General features: G+C 35.1%; 1 protein-coding gene and 1 long non-coding RNA gene across 4 annotated transcripts in view; both read right to left on the bottom strand.

Moving 5' to 3' along the window:
- Positions 1 to 24,425, bottom strand: part of SNX7 (sorting nexin 7) — a 109,131-nt gene that overhangs the window by 8,881 nt on the left and 75,825 nt on the right. For 2 of the 3 annotated variants that reach the window (XM_036883836.2, XM_057500455.1), the window contains exon 8: positions 9,689 to 9,841. The exons of the other annotated variant lie outside the window; for it this stretch is intronic. In XM_036883836.2, coding sequence (XP_036739731.2) covers positions 9,689 to 9,841 — 153 coding nt within the window. The remainder of the gene's footprint in view (positions 1 to 9,688; positions 9,842 to 24,425) is intronic. 3 annotated transcript variants of the gene reach the window in all.
- LOC130683383 (uncharacterized) lies at positions 513 to 9,682 on the bottom strand. The gene is made up of 2 exons (XR_008997068.1): positions 7,266 to 9,682; positions 513 to 5,772 (listed from the first exon to the last, which is right to left on the bottom strand). It is a non-coding gene; the product is annotated as an uncharacterized LOC130683383 (long non-coding RNA).

Raw genomic sequence — 24,425 nt, 5'->3', positions numbered from 1 at the left:
AACTGGGGGCTGAAAAGATCTAATACACTGAAAATCTTCTAGGAAGAATTAATACAGGAGCCAAAAATATGAATTCAAATCTTTTCAACTCTTACTTTTCTGTACCTTATCATCACTGTCTTTGACTAATAACAAGCTAATTATATGAAGTTCGTCCAGTTTAGTACTAGACACTTCAAACACTAAGCTTATCTGTGTTTATTTAACCACATACATACTGAAAGTACAGCAAACTATAAAGAGCACATTTACCTTTGGATTACTGAAAAATTATCAAGGCATTGCTATAACGTTTAAGTGCATTATTTTAAAGCATTTCATATCTTCTAATTTAATTTTCCTTAATACCTGTGAGGAGTTGAGGGGTGTCTGTGGGTGGGGAGTGGGGGAAGGGGAGAACCATCAATACCTCTATTTAACAGGTTAGAAAACTGGGTATAGAGAAGACATGATCAAGATTTTACAGTTGGCTAGTGGCAGACATCATGGCTTTTTTCATCAGCATACCCACCTTCTTTTTTCAAGATGTATCATGAGGTATATGTATGTGCATATGTGTGACTGAAACAATTTCATCTTTTTCTTTAAAGGAACTATTATATTGGCCCATTGTGTATCACCTCTCAATCATGAAGCACAATAAAATGAAAGTCTTGATTCAGAAACTAGGTGTTTTAAGAAATTATTTCATTAAAATATGTAGTATCATATTCAAATCCTTGATTATTTTAAAGAAAGGACAAATGTAGCTAATCCAAAGGACGGGAAGAGGCACTAACTGTCCATGCTATGGCATAACTGCCCATTTCACACTTTAACTCAGCTCCATTTGTATAATTGAGAAATAATTATATATGAGAATATAAGAGATTGGTGACAATATTTTAATAGAAGTTTTAAGAAAGCAGAAAACTGTGAAAGAAAAATCTTTACAGTTTTTATAAAATGTAATAAAAGATGTCCACAGTTACATGGCAACATTAACTGTAGTTATGGCTTTGAATATACAATTTAGAACAGAAATAATCACTTAATAAAACAACAGAATAGCTAACTACATACTACTTCAGAGTTCTAAAAATGTTAGAAGCAAGCAAAAATCATACTCTGCTGCATTTAGCCTGATTTCTATAATTATGTTCATATACTTCATACAATACCTGAATATTAAATAGACTATATATTTTTAAATGAGAAAGGACACCATGAGCCTACTAATCACATACTAATCCTTCAAGAAGAAATGCTGATCTAATCTAGTATATCATGGAACATAATTTGGGAGACCTTGGGCAATTATTTTTATCTTTAAAGTAATTCTAGTTAAAGTGTGGGCTGATGCCCAGTCCATAAATTGTTTATTACAGATTCACAAGATTTTGTCCAGTCTTTGTGGTAATTTCATGTGGTATGAGACTGGTCATGCAGGAGGATCACTTAATGATCCTTAGCAGATAGAAAGAAAACGACATGTTCTTCACCACAGTTAATTTGAGAAGCACTTCTCTAAATTTCCTTCTCTTTTCTAAGAGTCAGTTCAAGTCTTAGACTTACCGTAGGTGAAATCTTAACGTAGCCTTTCTACAGGCTGAAGAGAATCTTGCCAGAAGATAATTTTGGCTTGGGGATAAGCATTCCTTTGGGGACAAAAAATGCAGGAAGTACTTGGAATATGAAAGCAGGGCCTTGTCATCCAGTGGAGGATAGTATTTGCTTTCTTATTTGCTATAGTAGGGGAGCATTCACCTGTATCATTGAAAAGCTTTATCAAATTATTAAGGTGTAAATTCAAAAGGGGGTGGCCTCTTAAGCCACGTGGAATTGAAATTTACTCTGTCAAGAGCTCATGGCTACCTAAACTTCTTGAGATGATTTTACAATAAAGGCTCTAACCATTAGAAGATAATATTCCTATAAGTTCCCTACATGTTTTCTAGAGAATATTTCAGGCATTTATTCCATAAATGGCTTCTGCAAGCAAATAAATCAGAGACATTAAACAAAGGTATAAAGTTCTTTTTTTTCTAAAAAGTTTCTTAGAAATTTAAATGTGCATTGCCCACCCTCTCTAATAAGGTACAAGAGTACACAATCTAGGTGGAAGGCACCTGGCCATCAAGCTGCCATACCCAATGATAGCCAAAGTAAAATCCATGGAAGGAAATGATTGTATGTATGCTCAACTGTTTTCCCAAGTATACAATTATTAGAAACCCAAAGAACTGTGCCCAGGGACTTCCTCTGAAATTTATAATAGTCAATTTAATAAATTGCTTATAAAACGTCTTTAGCGTAGATTTCCCTCTGCTTGCAATTTTCACCTCTTCACTTATCCAAGATTCTGTAGAACCTATCAAACTGAGAATGCAGCTTCCCAACTTCTGTAGTTGCTAATCCCCAAAGATGGCCCCTCCAATCAGCCAATAATAAAGGACCTTAATAGCCTCTACTAAGCAGTTGAAACAGGTGTATATGGCATAGATGGTAAAAAGGACAAGATTAATCATTAAATAGCAAACAGAGTTGGTCTCTTAACTAAAAATACAAAGGGGAAAAAATCCGAGGTATTCAATGGATGGCCACTTAATGGCATTATGAAAAAGAAAACATGGTATTTTCCTTTTGATGATGACCACCCCTAAATAAATTGGGTGACCTATAGAAAAGTGGTGTGTATTTGCTAATTTGCTGCATTTGCTAATTCAGGCCTCCAGTGATTAAGAAAGTGGATAATGTGGACAGAAAATGCAACCAATTGGAAATTTTAATTGGTATAAAAATGTTTAGGCTGAATAAGTACTAAGCATTTTAGTCTTCCAAGCTGGTGTGTTCACTTTCCAGGAAATCTAGCCTACACATAATGGGAATTCTATTCAATCCTAGGGTGTTTAACATAGTTCTGAAACATTCTTCAAACAGTTCCAAAGATACGAACAGCTCTTTTCTGAACCATCTGGAAATCTATCTTCCTGGGTCCTGGAGATTAGGTCAGGTACCAGCTTTTAGTAAGTTATGAGGCACAATTGTAAAAAAAAAAAGTACCCTGATATGGATTAAAAATCCCTATCCTCGATAACTCTGAATTATTCCAACTTTAGCCAACTTCTTTGTTCTTTTGATTAGGAGAGTTGAGACATATTAAAGAAAGTATCTGATCACTCAGTTTCATCCTAAGAAACTGTCAATACAAAAAAAATAATTTAAATGGTTCAATACAGACTATCTATTAAGCCTCTGTCACAACATTTCAAAGGAAAGCCTAAAACTACCTGCCAGTCCTTGAGATCAAAATCATACTAACTCGGTCCGGGTGAATCCTCTACCTCTTCCATCCTCTCTAAAAGGCCGTTCACAAGAGTTGAACAGTATTTGGTGATTGCATATGGTGTGTACCAGAAATTACAGAGGTTGACTATTTTGGAAACATATGTCATTGTTGTAGTATTCCCTAAAATCCTCTCTGGAGCTAATTTTAATGTTCACCTAGGAAAGAAAAATGGCCTGAATTTCTCCTGGGTGAGCAGAAGTTAGTGAATCTTCCTTACTATGTAAGTCAGTTTAGAATTAAGGGCTTCAACTAGGGCTTTGTAAGCACTAATTTGGGGCTGGTAAAGGAAAGGTTTCGCAATGCTCATCGGAAAAAGGAATACACCCAATCTTCCCTTTTTATGGAAGTGGATAGCTGTTGTTTTGTTATCTCTTCAAATATATTGGATTTTAGTTACTGTTTCTTTATATTTTCATATATCTTTCAACTTATACTTTCATTCTTCTTGATGGAGAGAACAGGAATGAAATAGAAATGAAGTAATTTTGTTTTCTGTTTCCATAACATGGTTTCCACTAGAGATTCACTTTACTAATTTATTAGAGCCTATAATTCCTAACTGTACTGCTTCCAAAAGCAGCTCATCACACCCACTTCCATTTAACTTTGTTATTATTTGGAAGTCATTCACTTGTTTTTTTCCAAAAACCTTACTTTTTCCTAAAATGTGCCCTCCTGGACACTGTTTCTTCTGTATTCATCTCTGATTGCATCTCTCTTTATGTCTAAGCCTTTCATAGTCCCTGGTCCTCAGGCATAATCAGATTCTTTAACTGTTTCACTCTTTTTACTTTTTAGAATTGTTCCTTTCTCTTCTGTCATATTCTCTTTTTGAATCTATGACTTAAAAATTTTAACTTTTCTGTAATTTTTTTAAACCACTTTTCCAAATTCTAGGGAATAAGACAGAATGGCCAGGGTTCCTTCTTTTACTTTACCTCCCAGATTTTGAAAATGTGACTTTCTTCCCAGGTTTGTCATGTTTTATAACAGTTTTTCTTTGTTGGATGGAATTCAGTCTAGGGAATCTATTCTCCCTCATTGCTCTGTTTAATTCATATGGATCAGCAGTTTTTAAAAATAGAGTGAAGCTGTGAGCAGAAATCTAAGTGCCATCTATCAGAAACTTGCTTAGCTGACAGTTCATAATCATTATCAGTAGAGATTAACCTCATAAAGTCACAGTGCTTGGGGGCTATCTTTACTTGGACCAGGGCTTCTAAACTATTTACAAAACTGACTTAATATTCTGAAGCATGCAGTGCATCACTGAACTTGCACAGTTCTTTCACTAGAATTCATTTTACCATCCCCCAAATAACAAGGAATATGTTTATACATAAATTCAACTATACTTGAAGAACTTCTAGGATATTCAATGCTCATCCATTACTTAGTTTGTGAAAGGACTGACACGATTTCTATTTTGTTTTAATTTCTCTAATTTGTAAAGGGTCCTTAAATAGTTGGACTTGGATTTTAGGAAAAGCATTAGTGATATTATCCATTTGGCTAGATGGTATACCCTTGCAAATATTTTCTTTTTTCTTCATTTATCTTCCAGAAAATATCCTATGCTATAATTGTTCTGCTTTCTAGATTTCCATGTAGATACCTATATTTGTATTATTCAGTAATTACAGAAGCCTTCTGCAAAAGTCCATTCATTATAATTCAAGTAAATAAAACTAATGTAAATACTCTTCCATTAAAAAATTAGTATATTGTAAAGCTGTATTAATCAAGTGAAAAATATATATACTTATTATTCTTCCCTAATAAACTGTAACCTACTAATGGCAAGATTTAACTTTGAATCTGGATTCTTCATAGTGCTTAGCACAGGGGTTTGATGCTAATAGAATCTTAAATGAATAATTTTACATGAGGCAACTGAGATTCTCAAATAAGATTGATAGCATTTGAAGTGCAGTGACCTCTGACCTGGTTATTTCTTGACATTCTTATCAAGAAAGTTTTTAAAGTTTAATACTCACAATTATTTTTTAAAGTATTTTTTATGAAAGCAAAAAAAATATAAAAGCTCAATTAGTAGTAGTTCTCTTTGCTAAAAAAGGTATTTAATAGGAAGCATTAAGTGAAGATTATGTCATTATGTGGCAAAGTATTTAAAAAGATGAAAAATACGGAACTCAAAATAATATCTATCCATGATACAAAATATAATCATATTTTTATGTTGATACACTCAGAAAGCTATGTAGAAATTTATAAATATGCTGATGTGAACATAGCAAATTATTTTTCTATACATGTCTTTAAATGTACCACTCTGTAGGAGAAAAGGCTACGGGAATTATTTATTTCTTCTTTATGTGTTAGTGTACTTACTTTTGTTGTTTTGTTTGTAGTTCACATGTATTAATTTCACAACCAGGAAAATAAGGCCATGAAAAAAGAATTCCATATATTAACTAATAATTCTAAAATAAAATGTGCAAAGGAAAAAAACATTTCGGTATGGCATTCACTTAAATATGAAGTACTTTTTAACAAAAGTTAACATTATGTGAGCTTTTCACAATTATGGTATTAAAATTCAACTATTGAAGTGTATATTCTTTCAGTGTGTAATACCAACTAAGGATCACTTCTTTTCAAATCTTTTCACCATAACCAGAAACATCATCATTATCAGCAGCAACAAACACAGATACTTTTGTCCTACCATTATAAAACATTCATACATTTCACCCAGTGTGTCATAGTTTATCATTTTAGCATCCATACACATTTTAACTGGAAATCATTTTCTTTGGTTATTTGACTATTAATATACTTTGAAATGATCCACCCTTCTTCACTGGACTTTTGGTTTTCTTGATCTGCTATATTAATTTTTTTAAGAAGATTCAAATTTATTCTTAATTGTTGGCCACATAGGACAAAAAAGGGAATAAGTGCATTTTACCTATTCAAAGTTTGTTTAGAGATACATGTTTTACACTTGGTGTCAACTGCCTCCAAGTAAATTCACACATCTAAGTACATTTCAATATGACAATAACTAGCTTCTCATGTGGACCTATACTTCCTATTTATAATATGATTTTTTCTCTGTCACTTTGATATTTAAATTTTAGGTTATAAACAAGCTGTGACCATTTCACTTCATAAAAGTAAGTCCAAAGGCAAATGTTTTTACTCGACTTCATCTATCACACTATGAACAAACCCCTTTGGAGATTTAGCTTTGCAAATATTAATGAAAAAAGAAGTATTTCCATAAGAATGTGATTAAACTAAGAAGGAATGGAAAGATTCTGGCAACACTTCACTTCTCTATATAGCTGAAATATTCTGAAGTTTACAGATAACAGCAGACTGTTGCTGTTTCAAGCCACACAGTCTGTGTGCTAATTAGGAAGCCTTGATTATTTAAGGGCTCCAACTTCCTGATTATGCTTGGACTAATGTGCCATAGTTAAAAGTTATTCACTCAGGAAAAGAAAAATAAAAACAACAAACAACCAGAGCTGTAGGGGTCTTCTGAAGTCATATTAAAGAAAACCAATGATTCCTCCTAATTTATACATCCAAGATACAGTACACTTGATACATTTTTAGTAACACCTAGAAATTTACTTGGAGGAAAGAGTTAATACCATACTGATATAAACTGCTGTGAAAAACAAAACTTGCAATATGGCAATAAGGCATAATGATGCCAATTTAACTGTTTCGAGCATAACAGTTTTCATATAAAAATTCAATCTATGAAAATGACAAAAATATGTATTTATGTGAGAGGTACAGTCAAAACCCAAATAACTTAATTGGAGTTCAATGGAATGCGTATAAACATTTTCTCTTAAAAAAATAAAAAGTCCAAACTGAGAAAAGCTTGCACCTTATCATTTAAAGGAAAATATGGTAGGTACATTTGTTACATGATTTGTATACCTAATATACTTACGTTTTATAATCATAATCACTTATAGTATATTGCATATTCTAATTTTCAAAGCATTGTGTTATAAATTATTTCATTTGATGTCATAAAAATCCTTAAGATCAGCATGGACAGGTTCTATTGCAAAGGAGAGATAAAGTTATTTCTATGGATTTAAATGGTTAAGTGGTAATAAAGTCTATGTTAGTAAGTGTGCTTTATTCAACAGAAATATTTTAAATGCTTTAAAGTGTGAGATTTATGAGAAATTCCTTTTAGATACTTGAATTTACTTAAGGTTGTTAATGTGAATAAAAAATTAAGGAAAGAGAGAAAATGATCTTTCCAACCCAACCTATATAAAAGGAAAAAAACAAAACCACTTGAATCTGTCCACCAATCTCTAGCCCATTGTCATGGAGTCCCTGTCAGTTTACATCTCTGTCTTTGTTGCTGAAAGTTCCCTAACTAGTCTCATCATGTCCAGTTTTGTTCCACTGTGACCCATATACAGCCAGAGTGATCTTTCTAAAAGGCAAGTTTAATTTATGTATCACTTCCCTGACAAAATCTCTTCAATGCTATTTCTCATTTCCCTAAGAATGAAAAACAAAAGACTAAACATAGGGCCCTCTTTAGTCTAATGGGGTTCTGCACACAATACTGCACAATATGCACCTTGGCATATTGAATAATTTAAGCTGAAGGAGGTTGAGAATATGGCAGAGGCAGGAAGATCACCTTGACCTCCCCCCAACCCATATCCCTGAAGCAGGTGATGAAGCCCTCACTGAAGAGGTCCTTATACCCAGAGGAAGCAAGCATCCTTATATCCAAGATGGGGGAAACCAGGAAAACTCCAAACAAGCTTTTCTAAGTTTCCATGAGTTTGTTACACTTACCTCATACTCCTCACCTCATATTTACATGACTGCCCACCTTCCATCAAACTTCACATCAAAATACTCAGCTGTTTCTTTCGACCTGAACTTCCTTATGAAGGTGCCCATGTCACACAGAACTGACATTAGGTCAATTTGCAGGCTTTTCTCCTGTTAGTGCATCTTTGCCAGTCTAATTTTCAGACCTAGTCAGAAATTCTAAGATGGTTGAGGAAAACTTTCTCCCCTCTACATGCCTCATTTTGCAACTCAACACTGCCTCCACTCCTCTGTCCTCCAAACAAAGAGCCTCAGCTACCTGAACATGTTCTGTCTCACTTCTGGGCTTCTGTGCATGTATTTGCTCTGCCTGGAACATTCTTTCTCACATCTTTATCTGGCTATCGTTTATTCACCATTCAGATCTGAAACATACCCTCTGAGGAACCTTCCTCATTCCTTCTAGATTAGGTTAGATAGCCCTGTGAAGCCTTTCTGCCCTGGAACCTATAGTTTTTAGTAATCTTTAGTTTTCATTGACTCTTTCCCTCTCTGGCTGTAACTACGTGAGGAAGACACTGCACTTGTCCTGCATCCTGTGGTCCCACTAGGGTTGCCCGGCCAGTGTCTGGTAGCAGCCAGGCTGAAGCAACTCCTGTTGAATGAAACATTTACTTTCAAAACATGTAATATTTTAGTTGAAAGCACCTTTAAACTGACAAGCACTATAAACTACAGACCATAAAGTAATGTTCTTCAATGTATCAATTTCATGTAGTCATTAATTCAGTTAGAGGTAAGGTTAAAGATGTATGTTTAAAATACACATTCTAGGAAAAGCATGTTTAGAATATGCTGGATGAAGCAAGTGATAGTACAAAATTTATTTAAAATGATAACCACATTGAGGATCTATTAGTTGTAAAAAGATAACAAATAATCACTAGAAAAGCGAAATAACGACTAGGCTCTTCCGTGAACTACTGAAAAGCCCACAACTGAACTAAACTAAACTGACCTGAAAAAATAAATAAATAAAATGAATAGAAGAGGATGCTCCTTTGTTGGTTTTTTGAATAGCTACAGAAGGCAAGGAGGGGAACATTAGGTACCGTCCTTGAAGTGATTTTCTACTCCTTCAAACCTGTGTTCCTTCCCTCACTTTGAAAACCCTTTACCATATAAGAAAGGGAGAGGAAGAGGAAATAAGACAGGGGAACATTAGGAAGTGTCATCAAGTGCTTTTGAGGAATTCCAGTTTTTCCAAAACAAGAATCTAAGGGGAAAATAAAACAAAATTCTTGCTCACATCAAGCTCAGCTCATATGAGGCACTGGGGGCCACGCTAAGGACAGCCTGTCACCCTTCCTGCACACAAACACATTTGTCTCGGCGGGTGGCATCAGCATTATTCTGTTAAACGGCGACCTCATTGGCACTAGGCCCCACAGAGGCTTTTGTATGTGACACTTGGTTCCTTAACAGACTCTCCCAGCACAGGACAGATAGAAGGAAAAGAGAGGGTAACTTCTTCGAAGTGAAGCAGTACCGCATTCCACTGATTACCTGTTCATAATAGTGGATACTCTCCTCAGCCATATCTGTAAACGCTGATCTGATATCATTATGCATATTTTGTTTCCATCTTTCCCAATCTGCTTTCAGGGCATTATTAGCACATTCCACTTTATCTTCAAGTTTTCCAATCTCTTCTACAAGCTGAAATAGATCACAAAGGAGATAAATTGAGCTATGTATTCTTACCACTAACTGAACTCATCAAATCTAAGCTGAACATTTTATCAAACAGCTTAGGAATAATTCTTTTTTTTTTTAAATCGCCAGTATTTACTATTTGTACTAATTAGTGAACATAAAGCCACTGGATTCAGTCAGACATTGAATAGAGTTCTACGATCTGCCACCAATTAGCACTTAACTCTGACTAAGACTTTCAAACCTTGGCTTCAGTCTCCTTATTTATAAAACAAAGGAAATTGAATTATGTTGTCTCAAAATTCTTTTGCCTAATACTCTCATTACCACTATTGTTTGTGGTGATAATATTTATGTTAAAAAATACTACTATCTCATTCACTTCAGCTTCCGATTCTTGGTCCTCATTTTTCAATTGTTTTTAGCATAAAGCTCAATTAACTGACATGTTATCTAACATCCATACAGATTATGCAGTCTGACCTGGAGGCCTGGAGGATTAACTTGCCAAATTTCACTCACCTGGTAACAGAGGCAAACTTATATCTCAAGACACCTGACACCTTATCTGTGCTCCCCTGGACAGGCTCAGCATGGTATTTACACCTCCTCGCAACCTCACCCACCAACCTTTGAGCATCTAATTAATTTACTGTTTTATATTTGGTATACTGATGTATTTATATATTTACATATATTTTATACACACATATGTGTTTATACAGCCAGCATATATTTGTTAAGTGACATCTCTGTACCAGGCATTCTTCTAGAATTCACAGATTCAGCAGCGACGACAATAGACAAAAAAATCCCTTTTGCGAGAGTTTATACTCCACTGTCGAATGCAAACCATAAACAAGGTAAGTGAAACGGGGACTCTCAATTGATAATAAATGCTAAGAAGAAAAATAAAGGTAAACAGGGAATATTAAGATCATGCAATTTTAGATAAGATGACAGGGGAAAGCATAAATAAGAAAGTGTCATTTGCATTAATGTCTGCAGTTGATGTGAGAGTGGACAACAGGGTTCTCAGTAGGAAAATCTCTCCTTGCAGAGGAAACAGGGCAATGGCCCAGAGGTGGAAGCATGCTTACATGGTCCCAGAACAAGATCAGCACGGCTGTGGCATGTAGCAGAGTCAAAAAAGAGGGAAGGTTAGAGATGAAGTCAGAGAAACAGTGGGTGACTGGACCTTACTGAACCATGTAGCCCATGGTAGGTTCTTGGATTTTCTCTCTCTCATGTTTTAAAAGACACATTATACATTACCACTGTTGTGTGACTGAAAGTTACCACTGTTGTGTGACTGTGTATTTGAAAGAGGCTATCATTTAAGAAGATCCGCATTTTAGAGATGTTAACATGTGAAAATGTATGTCTCAGACAGAACAAAATTTTTTTCCTTCCAATGTCTGTTTGAATTATTTTTTTCCAATTCTCTGTTCTTAATACATTGCAGCCATATATGATCTATTTCCCTAAGAATAGACATTTGGTAGTGTAGAAATCTTTTAGTACCTATGGAAGATCTAGTTCAGTGGTAAGGTTGATTTTTCATATCTTGTATGTGTGAAGGGAAAGTGCTTTATTTTTTACTTTCTTGTTTTATTTGTAAACTATCTCAGTGAACTCACTTATTACTTTATGGGGATACATACTCTTCAGGGTAATTATTTTGCTAAATCTTAGATTTGTCTAACAGGCTGTTCATGGGATTGCTAAAGGGATGTCTAATGGGATGTGGACTGAGAGAGAAGCTACAAGTACAACTGCTGAAAGGCCTGGTTCAAACAGGACCTGGGCCTGCTGGGAACAGTTCAGAGGCTGGTTAGAGAACCTCACTCCTCTGGGTTGCTGGATGGAAGGCATCTTGACATTTTTATTGCCAGATGGAGATTACTAGCAACCTATATCTCTTTCATCTAGGGCCAGGAGGTACCCAGACCAACTGCAACCACAGAGCTCTTCTCCTCTGCTTAGGTCTTGCAATCCAAAACTGGTCTGCACAGGAGTGGGGTTATGGACAGAGTGCCGTACGGAAACCGGCTTTAGGAAATACTAGCAAAATCACATGTGTTATCTTCCTCCCACTCCTGATGGATCTTAAAATGGTGTCACTGCCATATGAGATTTACAACAAAGAGCTTTCCCTTTGTCAATCTGAAAATCCTCATGAAAGGCCTTGGCAGTGGTGGTCAGGATGGTTGGTGCTTGCGCTCCAGCTAACAGTTCCCAGAGAGGAAGGCCTGTCTGTCCTCCGACCTCACTATCACCTGCAGAAAGAAGTTCGTAGCATTTAAGAAGACTGGCGATTGCTTAGGCTGACCTGAGGTTAAGTCCCTCTTCTGTCTTTTACAAGCTCTGTGACATTGGGTGAAGACTACCTTTGAAGCCCTAGTTTCTTCACCTGATAAGTGAATGTAATAATAATAATAATAATAATATGTATCACATAGAGATTTTTATAAAAGATGAACAAGAGAATGAGCATCAGTTAATCTGCACAGTGCCTGACGATTTGCCTACTAAATGTTAATCTATTACTAATCACTGCCACCATCACCATCGTCATCAGTTGGTGATATCAGTGCTGATTCCCTCCCCATCTCCAGTATTTTGGTCTCTGGAAATATTCCATTCCTCCATGAGGGCCTAGGTCTGAATCCATTTCCAGTGCTATTTCTTAATCTATTCTTACCAGTGTGGAAGATAATGTATATGCTTTAAATATTGTGATCAATTCTCATCATTTTTTATGGCTATATTTTGAGTAGTTTTTCCTTTCTTTGATGATTTCATCATTTCTTTAGTTGGAAAAGAAAAAAAGAGACATGAGGTATTTCTTCACATAAATCACCTTCCCATAATTTCAGTTCTAGGACACTCTAATTGATAATGAGCACAAAGTACCTAATGCAAATTAAGAATGATCTAGATCATTCTAACAATTTACAAATGCATAATATTATTAGATGTGCTTTTCCTTAGTCGACTTCAATTTTAGCAAGTCCTTTGGTACAAAGAACTATTCGTTCAGATGGTGCCATCCTGGCTCTGCACATACACTCTCCATAAATTAATCCAAGTGAGACGGTAAGATGTGTTAGAAACGTGGCAGGCCAAAGAAGCCCATTCAGAGCATCAGTGGTCCTCTGACCACACAGGTTTCACTAGTTCTAAAAGTAGGAAATTCAATTCATATTCTCTACTGCAAAACAGTACAGAAAAGACCGAATTAAAAAGAATTAAAGCTTCTATAATTCTTTTCACACATACTAGAAGCAATCTGGCCCTCTGTTCATGGAAAAACTGAAGAAGTAAGCAACCCCTTCTGCCAGGAAAATGATGAAATACCAGAAAAAATAAGAAAAGACTGTAAGACAGCAAAGAAAAAAAAAGTTAACAGCAAAGCTAATGGGTAATGTCTAGCTTCAGTTATATTCAGCTAAAAATTAGCCACAAAATTAAATGAAAAGCATTAATACTAAGAGCTCAGGCAAACAAAATAATGTCCTCCAATGTGAGTCCCTACCACAGTACCAGTAATAGCAGCAATAATAATGACCATTATTGCATTTCTGCTATGGGCTACTGCATTAAGCTATATACTCGACATACATCATTTCATTTAATCTGCACAATAATGTTACAAATTTGGTATTATTATCTTCATTTTACAAGCTGGGGAACTGTGGGGAAAGAGGCTTTCAAGTTAAACTAATTCAGCTCTTACCTGAAGAAGTTTGTAACATACTAGCATACAGATATGTTAAAATAAAACAAAAACAAAAGGCTATAATACAATGCAGAACACAATATGCATCATAATGGAAGGAACAAATAAACTGATAAAGAAAGATACCAAATGGAGGATTAATTTTGACTGAGGAGGGACATTGTGAATATTAATTCAGTAGGCAGGGCTAGGGGCAAGGAAATACCTGAAAGAGGATATGGCATAAACAAAACCACAGAAATGGTATGCTACAGAATGTGACAAAAGAATGGGTAAGAAGTAAGTCTGGAGTCTAGAGGTGGGCAACAGAAAAGGGGAAATGCAGCTGGATATGCTGATCAGAGACTGACTAGGGGTGTAAATGATATTGAGCACGAAATGGATTCTGCAGGAAAGGCTAAGCCACTGGAAGTTTTTGGCCAAGGCAGAGCTATACTTCAGATAGATTCCTGAGTTAGAGATATGTGGGTATGGTTAAAAGAGAGAGGAAGGAGGAGGGGAAGGAAAGAAACCAGTTATCATGCATTGGAACTATGGAGACAACAATGAAAAATAATGAAGATTTGGTTCATTCCCACCCACTCAGCAGCATTCACTTAGCATCCACCGAGTCTGTGTTAAGAACTAAGTCGGAGGGCAGTCCAAGAGGGTAGCATAGGAATTTCCCTGAATTCACCTCCTCCATTGGACACACCGAATCTATACCTGCACAGAGAACATTTCATCCTGAAGAAGAACCGAGGGCTGGCTGAACAGATTCTGCACAACAAAGGACAGAGGGATCACATACATAATGGGGGAGAAATGGAGGCAGAGTAATGATGGGAACCCCACTCCCAATACAGTGATCTGCAGGAGGACTATCACTGAGAGACCCTCACAGACTCACCTGCCCTGAGACACAGCAAGAAAATAGCAGTTTAAAGGGCAACATGTAAGTGAAGACAATCAATTTACTAACCCTAAAGCATCCACGAAAGGGATGGGGAACTGCCTGAACTCTCTGGGGTCAGAGGTGTTGGCAAGGATTATTTTTACCTTCCCCCTCCACCTTGATAGCATGGGTAGGAGCAGGGTCAGGCACTCTAGCTGGCCTGCTGGGGCCACACCAATGTGCCCCAGGACTGTGACAACACCAGCCTGTGTCCATTTCAGTTTCAGCTGTCCCACCAAGGTAAGGCTCACTCAATACAGCATGCCCCAGGAACCCCCACAGCTTATGCCTGCTACATCTCTGTCTCATCAAGGGAAGCCCAGTAGAATGCACCCCAGGAACCCCAAAACATGCTTCCACCAGCTCCAGCCAACCTGCCAGGGTGGCTCTGTTGAAGCTTGTTACATGACCCACCAGACATCCCAGCTTCAGCTCCAGGTATTCTACCAAGGCACAGTGTGCCATGGACCCCTGGCCCATACCAGCTCCAATGCCAGCTATGCTGATGAGGCTAACACTTGCATTTTAGGCATCCCAGAAGGATGAGAGTGAAAAGGAGAAAACTTATTTGAAGAAATAATGGCTGAAAAATCCCCTTATCTGGGGAAGTAACTGGACAGCCAGGTCCAGGAATCAGAGAGTCCCAAACAACATGAACCAGAAGAAATCTACACCAAGATACAGTTAAAATGGAAAAGTTAGAGAATATTAAAGGTGGCAAGAGAAAGAAAAATAGCCTTATAAAAGGGAAACTCCATTAAGACTATCAGTTGATATTTCAGCAGAAACTTTGCAAGCCAAAACGAAGTAGCAGGATTATTTAGAGAGCTGAAAGGGAAAAACTTTCAACCAAGTATACTCTACCCAGTGAAGTTATATTCAGAGATGAAGGAGACAAAGAGATTCCTAGACAAGGAAAGACTAAGAGTCCATCACTACTAAACCAGTCTTACAAGAAATGTTAAAGGGTCTTTTTAAGTGAAAAGAAAAGGCCGTAACTAGAAATAAGAAAATATATGAAAGAAAAAAAATCTCACTGGTAAAGGCAAATACATAGTAAGCGCAATGGTTCCACTACTCTAAAAGCTAATATGAAGGTTAAAAGACATAAAATAATGAAGTCAACTATAAATACAATAACTAATTAAGGGATACACAATATAAAAAGATGTAAAATATAATGTCAAAACAAAATGTGTGTGTGGGGGGGGTAAAATATAAAGCGTTCAGAATCCTTCCAAACTTAAGTAACTATCAGCTTAAAATAGACTTCTATACATATAGGTATATGTAAGAACCTTATGGTAACCACAAACTAAAACCTACAATAGTGCCACAAACATAAGGAGAAAGGAATCTAGTCATAACATTAAAGGAATTCATCATGCCCAAAGGGAGAAAGCAAGAGAAGAAGAAAGGAAAAGAGAAGTACAAAAACAACCAGAAAATAATTAATGAAATGGCAGAAGTATGTACTTAACAATAATTATTTTAAATGCAAATGGACTAAATGCTCCAACTAAAAGATACAGAGTGGCTGAATGGACAAAAATAGTAAAATACATTTACATGCTGCCTACAAGAGATGCACCTCAGATCTAAAGACATAAACAAACTGAAAGTGAAGGGATGGAGAAAGATATTACATGCAAATGGAAACAAAAAGCTGGAGTAGCAATATTCATATAATAAAAAGACTTTACAATAAAACTGTAATAAAAGACAAAGACAGGCACTACATAATGATAAAGTAGGCAATCCAAGAAGAGGATATAACATTCATAAATATTTATAGACCGAACATAGGAGCATCTAAATATATAAACCAAATATTAACAGACATAAAGGGAGACATTGACAGTAAATATAATAATAGGAGACTTTATACGACACTTACATCAATGGACAGATCATCAAGGCAGAAAGTCAATAAGGGAATGTCAGCCTTAAATGACATATTATACCAGATGGACATAATAGATACATACACTTCACCCAAAAACTGCAGAATACATATTATTTTCATATGCACATGGAATATTCTCCAGCGCAGATCAAATGCTAGGCCACAGAACAAGTCTTAATAAATTCAAAAAGACAGAAATATTATCAAGCATCTTTTCTGACCACAATGGTATGAAACTAGAAATCATTACAAGAAGAAAACTGGACAAAAATACAAACATATAGAGACTAAACAACATGGTACTAAACAAAAATATGGGTCAATGAGGAACTCAAACAGGTTATCAAAGAATACCTCAAGACAAATGAAAATTGAAACAACATTTCAAAATCTGTGGGATGTAGCAAAAGCACTACTAAGATGGTAGTTCATGCCTACACAGGCCTATCTCAAGAAATAAGAAAAATCCCAAATAAACAATCTAACTTTAGGAAAAGAAAAACAGAGCCCAAAGTCAGGAAAAGGAAGGAAATAATAAAGATCAAAGGTGAAACAAATGAAATAGAGGCTAAAAAAACAACAGAAAAGATCAATAAAACTAAAAGCTGGTTCTGTGAAAAGATAAACAAAATTGATAAAATTGATAAACCTCTAGCTATACTCATCAAGGAAAAGAAAAAAGAGCAGGCCCAAATAAATACTATCAGAAATGAAAGAGAAGTTATAACTGACACTACAGAAATACAAAAGATCACAAGAAACTACTGTGAATGATTATATGCCAACCAGTTGGACAAATTAGAAGAACTGGATAAATTCCTAGAAATGCACAACCTTCCAAGACTGAACCACAAAAAATAAAAAATAAAAAATCTAAACAGACCAATTACATGTAATGATACTGAATCAGTAATTTAAAAAATTCCCAAAACACAAAAGTTCAAGAACAGACAACTTCAAAGGTGAATTCTACCTAATATTTAAGGAGCGTTAATACCTATCTTGATCAAATTATTCCAAAAAAAATTAAAGAGGAAGGAATATTTCCAAACTCATTTTACAAGTCCAGCATTACCCTGATATCAAAACCAGACAAATACACCACATAAAAAAGAAAATTACAGGCCAATTTCCTCTATGAACATAGATACAAAAATCCTTAACAAAATATTAGCAAACCAAATTCAACAATACATTAAAAAGATCACACACCATGAGCAAGTGGGATTTATTCAAAGGATGCAAGGATGATCCAACATTTGTAAATCAATTAAGGTGATGTATCGTATTACCAAAACGAAGGATAAAAATCATAAGATCATCATAATAGATGCAGAAAAAGTATCTGACAAAATTTGGTATCGATTTATGATAAAACTTTAAACAAAGAGGGTATAGAAGAAACATTCCTGAGCATAATAAAGGCCATATACAACAAACGTACAGCTAACATAATACTCAACAATGAAAAGCTGAAAGCTCTTCCTGTAAAATCAGGAAGAAAAAAAGGATGCTCACTCTCAGCACTTTTATTTAACATAGTATTAGAATTCCTAGCCACAGCAGTTAGGGAAGAAAAAAAAAAGCATCTAAATTGGAAAGGAAGAAGTAAAACTATCACTATTTGCAGAAGAAATAATACCTAAAGACTCCACCAAAAACCTCTTACTACTAATAAGTGAATTCAGTAAAGTCTCAGGATACAAAATCAACTTACAAAAATCAGTTGTTCTTCTATACACTAATAACAAACTATCAGAAAGAGAAATTAGGAAAATAATCCCATTTATAATTTCATAAAAAAGAATAAAGTAACTAGGAATAAATTTAACCAAGTTGGTGAAAGACCTATGCACTAAAAACTATATTGATGAAAAAAATTGATGACAGCAATAAAAGGAAGGATATTCCATGACTATGGATTAAAATAATTAATATTGTTAAAATGTTATACTGCCTAAACTAGTGTATAGTAATATAATTCAATGTAACTCTCATCAAAATACCAATGGCATTTTTCACAGAACTTGAACAGATAATCCTAAAATTTGTACAGAACCACAAAATACCTGAAATAGCCAAAACAGTCTTGAGAAAGAACAAAGCTGGAGATATCACGCTCCATTATTTCAAACTATGCTACAAAGCTATAGTAATCAAAACAAAACTGGCAGAAAAACAGACACATAAATCAACAGAATAGAATAAAGTGCCCAGAACTAAACCCATGCATATGGTTAATTAACCTATGACAAAGGAGGCAAGAATATACAATGGGGAAGAAAACAGTATCTTCAAAAAATGGTGCAGAGAAAACTGGACAGCTATATGCAAAAAGAATGAAACTGGACCACTATCTTACACCATATACTAAAATAAATTCAAAATGGATTAAATACTTGAATGTAAGACCTGAAACACTAAAACTCCTAAAACACATCAGTCTTAGCAATATTTTTTTGGACCAGCCTCCTCAGGCAAGAGCAACGGAAGCTAAAATAAATGAGATTATATCAAAGTGAAAAGCTTTTGCACAGTGAAGGATACTATCGACAAAATGAAGAGACAACCTATGGAATGTTAGTAGATATCTGCAAATCACACATCCAATAAGGGGTTAATATCGAAAATACATAAAAATCCTGAACAACTTAATATAGAAAAAAAATATGATTAAAAAAAGGGCAGAGTACTTGAATAGACATTTTCCCAAAGTAGACATACAGATGGCCAACAGGCACATGAAAAGGTCTTCAACATCACTAATCATCAGGGAAATGCAAATCAAGGACACAGTGAGATTTCACCTCATACTATCAGAATGGTTATTAGCAAAAAGACATGAAATAACTAGTGTTGGTTAGGGTGCAGAGGAAAGGGTACCCTCACACACTGTTGGTGAGAATGTAAATTGGTGCGGCCACTATGGAAAACAGTATGGAGGCTCCTAAAAAAAATAAAAATAAAACTTTATGACCCAGTAATTTCACTTCTGGGTATACATCCAAAGAAAACAAAAGTTATGACTCTAGGAGGTATTATGACCTTTACATTCATTGAATCATTATTTATAATAGCTAAGATATGGAAGTAACGTTAAGTGTCTATGAATGGATAAAGAACATGTGCACATACACACACACATACACACTGTGTATATACTATACATGACAGAATATCCGTCATAAGAAAAGAATGAAATCTTGTCATTTGTGACAACATGGATAGACTAGAGGGTATTACATTAAGTGAAATAAGTCAGATAGCAAAAGACAAATACCACATTATTTCCACTTATACGTGGAATCTAACAAACAAAACATGAAAAAATTAAAACAAAATAGAAACAGACTCGTAAGTAGAGGAAACAAACTGCTGGTTACTAGAATGGGGAAGGGTTAAGGGGCAGGAAAAATAGATTAAGGGGATTAAGAGGTACAAACTTCCAGTTAAAAATTAAGTAAGTCATGGGAATGTAATTAAAGCAAAGGGAATAGTCAATAATACTGTAGTAACTTTGTATAGTGATAGGTGGTAACTAGACATTATGGGGATCATTTCATAATATATAAAAATGTTGAATCACTATGCTGTATACCGGAAACTAACAGGATATTATATGTCATTTATACTTCAATAATAAAAAAATAGAACTAAGATGTAGTATAAAGAAATAGATCTTGCCTTAAAGGGCTCATACCTAAGGGGAGAAACTTAAAAAGTAACCAAATAAAGAATATGTGAAGGGCATTTCATGGAAAACAAATAGCAGGTATACAGTCCTGGAAATATGTTTATTTTGGAGTGTCTGAAAGATTAGAGGTGGTTCATTAAGGCTGGCACCTCAAGTGTGAGTAGGCGAATAGCAAAAATGAGGAAAGAGAGGCAGGCAGTTAGGTGCCAGGTCCCAAAGGGATTTCCCAGGAGGTGTCTGGATTTTAATAGAAAACAAGTGGAATCATTAAAGGAGTTTGAGGAAGAGGACGAGGGGTCAGGGGTAACAATCAGATTTCTGATGCCAGCAGGACTGAGAGGAGGAGACTAAAATTTTGGGAGGCAGAATTACTAGGGTTTAGCAATTGGCTCTATGTGGGCTTTGGGAGAAAATGTGTTGCTGATAAGGTTAACTGGGTGAACTGGTGGGGTAGGGTGCGATAGGAAATGAAGGCCTGGAGGCAACAGTAATAGTTTTGCAGGGTGAGGTACAGTTCTATGGAAAATGTTCAAAACCACTGATTTACATACAGGACATCAAATAATTTTTGGAGGTCAACAGGAGTAAAACTTCCAAAGTAACTTTGCTATAGTAAAACTTGGGTGGTTTGGGCAAGTTGAGAGGTGATGTGGACACTTCAACTACATGAAAGCATAGCTGAGTATTTTAAATAATGAAGAGCTATATGATAATAATAAAAGCCATATGTCTGGGGAAGAGTAGTAAAACTGTAAGGAAACTACCCAGAGAAGTGCTTTGCATCTCTGCACAGCTGATGTGCAGTTCTGATCTTTCAGGTGAGACCCCCTCTTCAGTACCAAGGTTTTCAATTTGATATTTTAAGGATGCTTAAATTGCCTTAGAATTTCTTTTTCAAAAAAATAATGATGTAGTTCATTTGAAAATTGTTAAAATACATGTCCCAATCAGAATGTCTAGTTATACTCATTAAAATACATAAATATATAACTCTGGTTCTATTTGTTGCCTGTGATCTCTTTTGATGCCAATTATTTTCAAGCCCTATGCTTTTGGGGGTCTCTGTAAACTGTAAAACATATTACTGTTTCTAAGTAAGTAATTCAAATGTCGTTCACATTTAATTAAATAGAAGCTTTTGGTTTAGTGTCCCTTAGCAGAATCAAGTCACAGTGAGAAACACAAACAAATTCAGGGAACTCCCCAATGTATAGTGATTGAGCTATGGGAAATTTGATGTCAAAGATAACTGAAAAGTTTTCCATTAAGAGCCAAAGAAACAGCAGTTCAGAAGCAGTTCATACTCATCAAGAAAATAACCTTGCAAGAGTTGCATACTAAAAAGATGATACACTTTATTCACTAGTTCATCAATGTTTATTTCTGCTTACTGTGGACAAGGCACATGGTGGCTGTTTAAGAGAGACAATCTAATGAGCACAAAGGAGCTAAATAAATCTTACAAAAGGCAAGAGTCTTACACTTTGGAGTTTTCTTTTGTTCTGGAAAGAAGCAAGGATTAAACCCTAAAATAAGTAATTGTTTCTAATTAAAAACTACTTTTTCCTGAGAGGAACATGTTTCACTAAAATTTCATATAAAGTGGGGAAAAAAGTGATTTCTTAGGTCAAAATCACAAAGGGAAAAACTGAAATAACAATGAAGAAAATGAAAAACAAATCACCCTAAAAATACATAATGCTGAAAAACTGAAGTAATATTCATATAATACTTCATTATTTCTCCTCCATGAAAAGTACAGCCTAAGAGGAGGATGTCAAATCAAAGAATAATGGATGCATAGGGTCACATCCCATCAACTTGGAGGTATCCTAGATGCAACTGAAGGAAGCTCCCTTCTTTACATGTTAGGTTGGGCTTGTTTTATTTCTTTGATTCAGTTCAGTTATCTTGAGAAGCCCTGATGATCAAAAGGGTCAAGAACAGACATAACAGGTTCCATCTACACTGGCTACAAGTCTGAACCCTGGTCACCATTCTGTGAATGTTTGTCACAGGTTACGTGGGAAAGTCCATAAAACAGTTTGGATGAATCTGTGCAGATCATTCGTTACTGCTAGAAAACAAAACCTACATTCTACTGGCATAGGCCTATGGATCATTTTTACAATTGCAGACCATTACACCATTTTTAACAGTTAATTCAATTTTTGAAGCACATGCCGGTAATGCAATCACAGGTACACTCAATTCTGCAAATCCTTTTAATCACACTGGAAGTTTTCCTCCTTAGAGGAAACTGACTTCAGGTAAAACCAATCTAGATACCCTGTAGTAGTTTAATAATTTTTATTAAAATAGACCTTTATAGAATTTAGTACAACCATCAGATATGGATCTTCTACTGGAGAAAAGTTTATATAAATCCATACAAATGTGGTTTATTAGCTCTTTTTAACCAAATGACTAATCTGAAATATGAAAATAATTCTTTTCCATAGAACATTACTTTAAAATACCATTTTATTAACTTTATAAAAAAGAGATGATAGTTTAGAATCCTACAATAAAGATAATTTTTTCTTTGTGATAAAATGCATTCCTGGAAATTATTTCATAAGTATCTATTTATTTATAAATAAAGTGCTACAGATATGAACTGTAGTCTCATAAAGTTAGGGTAGTAAATAAATTAAAAACATTAAAAATATTCTTACAAAGAATATATTCCACAAATATAAATCTATAATAAATATAAATTTATAATATAAGTACAAAGAATATATTCCACAAATAAAAATTTATAATAAATAAATTTGGAGACAAATTCTACAAAATGGAATTACTTGTATACTCATCAACTATATAAGATGTTTATACGATATATCCCAAGTGCATACATTTGATTTAACACTAAACATCTGAAAATAATTGGGCTTTTCTTCTTTGCTTTTAAGATCTAACTTTGACCTTTTGATGTTATTTTCTCAATACATTTCCATTACAGAAAAAAGAACTTTTACATTTACTAAAACAAATCACAATTACTCCACTGAATGTGATTAGCTATGCCTTCTTACAAATGGACTTTGAGAGTTTATTTGGACTTTCTGGCAGGAAAGTAGAGCTATTTAGGATTTACTTTAGAGCAAGTATGTATTTGGCAAGGACTATGAAAGAGAGCAATCTGCTTTTGGAGGGATGGGCACAAAAATTGGATAACCATCAAGCCAGCCAGAAGAATGAAATCACCTTTGTCATTAAAGAGATGACAAACAACTTTGATCTCCTTTACAATCTTGCTTCAAAGCCTTTTGATCATCTTTCTTTTCTTTGTAATCCTATCAAGGATGTCCTGATAGTAAGAAAAAGTCAGGCATGTACAAAAAATGCCTTGAAGTTGCGGTGAGAGGTGGAGTTAGGAAAGAGAGCTATGTTTCTGCATGTATGCAGCACATATTCTTAATATTTACCAACTAAGTTAACATTTCTGGGTGCCTACTAAAATCAGGTCCCTCACTGTATGTCACATATGACATCTCATTTAACTTTGTAAGTCTTAAAGGTAACTTTCTTTCCCCCCAATCTAGATGGCCCAAGTTTCCAATAATATTAACAAAAGTAGAATTTGCACAAGATGTGGGTCTTTGTAACAGTATACTTTTAACATCCTTATTCCAGTTCCCAATTCTGTTTTTTCTTCTGAATTATTTAGAAAACTCAATCTAAGTTGTTTTCTATATTCCGTTCCCCACCAATTTTCCTCCAAAAGGCACTTTTTAATTTTTTCAATAAGATGGAAGAACAAATAAATTGAGTATAAAAGTAAATATTCATTCATTCAGCAAATCTTTATTTTTACATACTTACTCTGGGCCAGGCATTGAACCAGGCACATGATTAAGGGCACCCATGGGGAATATGAGAAGGAAGGGCCTGTCATTGGAGGTTTATAACCTAGTAGGGACTTAAGATCCATAATGTCTTGGGCATTCCCTCTTACTTCAACTTATCATTTGCCTAAGAGTCTATCAGTGAGTTTGCTCTTCTTTCATAAAATAAAGAAGTCCCTTCCAAACTAAATTTTAAAAAATCCAGAATATCTAAATTCAAAAATTCCCCTAAAGATGATATAACTTTATATCCAATAAATACCATTATTGTACTCTTCATTTGATGAATTTAAGCTAAGCATTGATAGAGAGAAGTGAACAGTAACATCGTGATCAACTCAGATGCTGTAATATTATTATTTCCAGAACATTGCTCCATTCCAGTGCTCTGATGCAAGTGGGGAGCAAGACACGTGCCTGATACAAGGAGGACACAGCATCTGCCTCAGTGACAAGT

Source organism: Manis pentadactyla, chromosome 4, assembly GCF_030020395.1.
Source record: "Manis pentadactyla isolate mManPen7 chromosome 4, mManPen7.hap1, whole genome shotgun sequence".
NCBI classification, from domain to species: domain Eukaryota; kingdom Metazoa; phylum Chordata; class Mammalia; order Pholidota; family Manidae; genus Manis; species Manis pentadactyla.
Note: the sequence above shows the minus strand (reverse complement) of the source record. Positions and strands in the feature narration are given on the sequence as shown.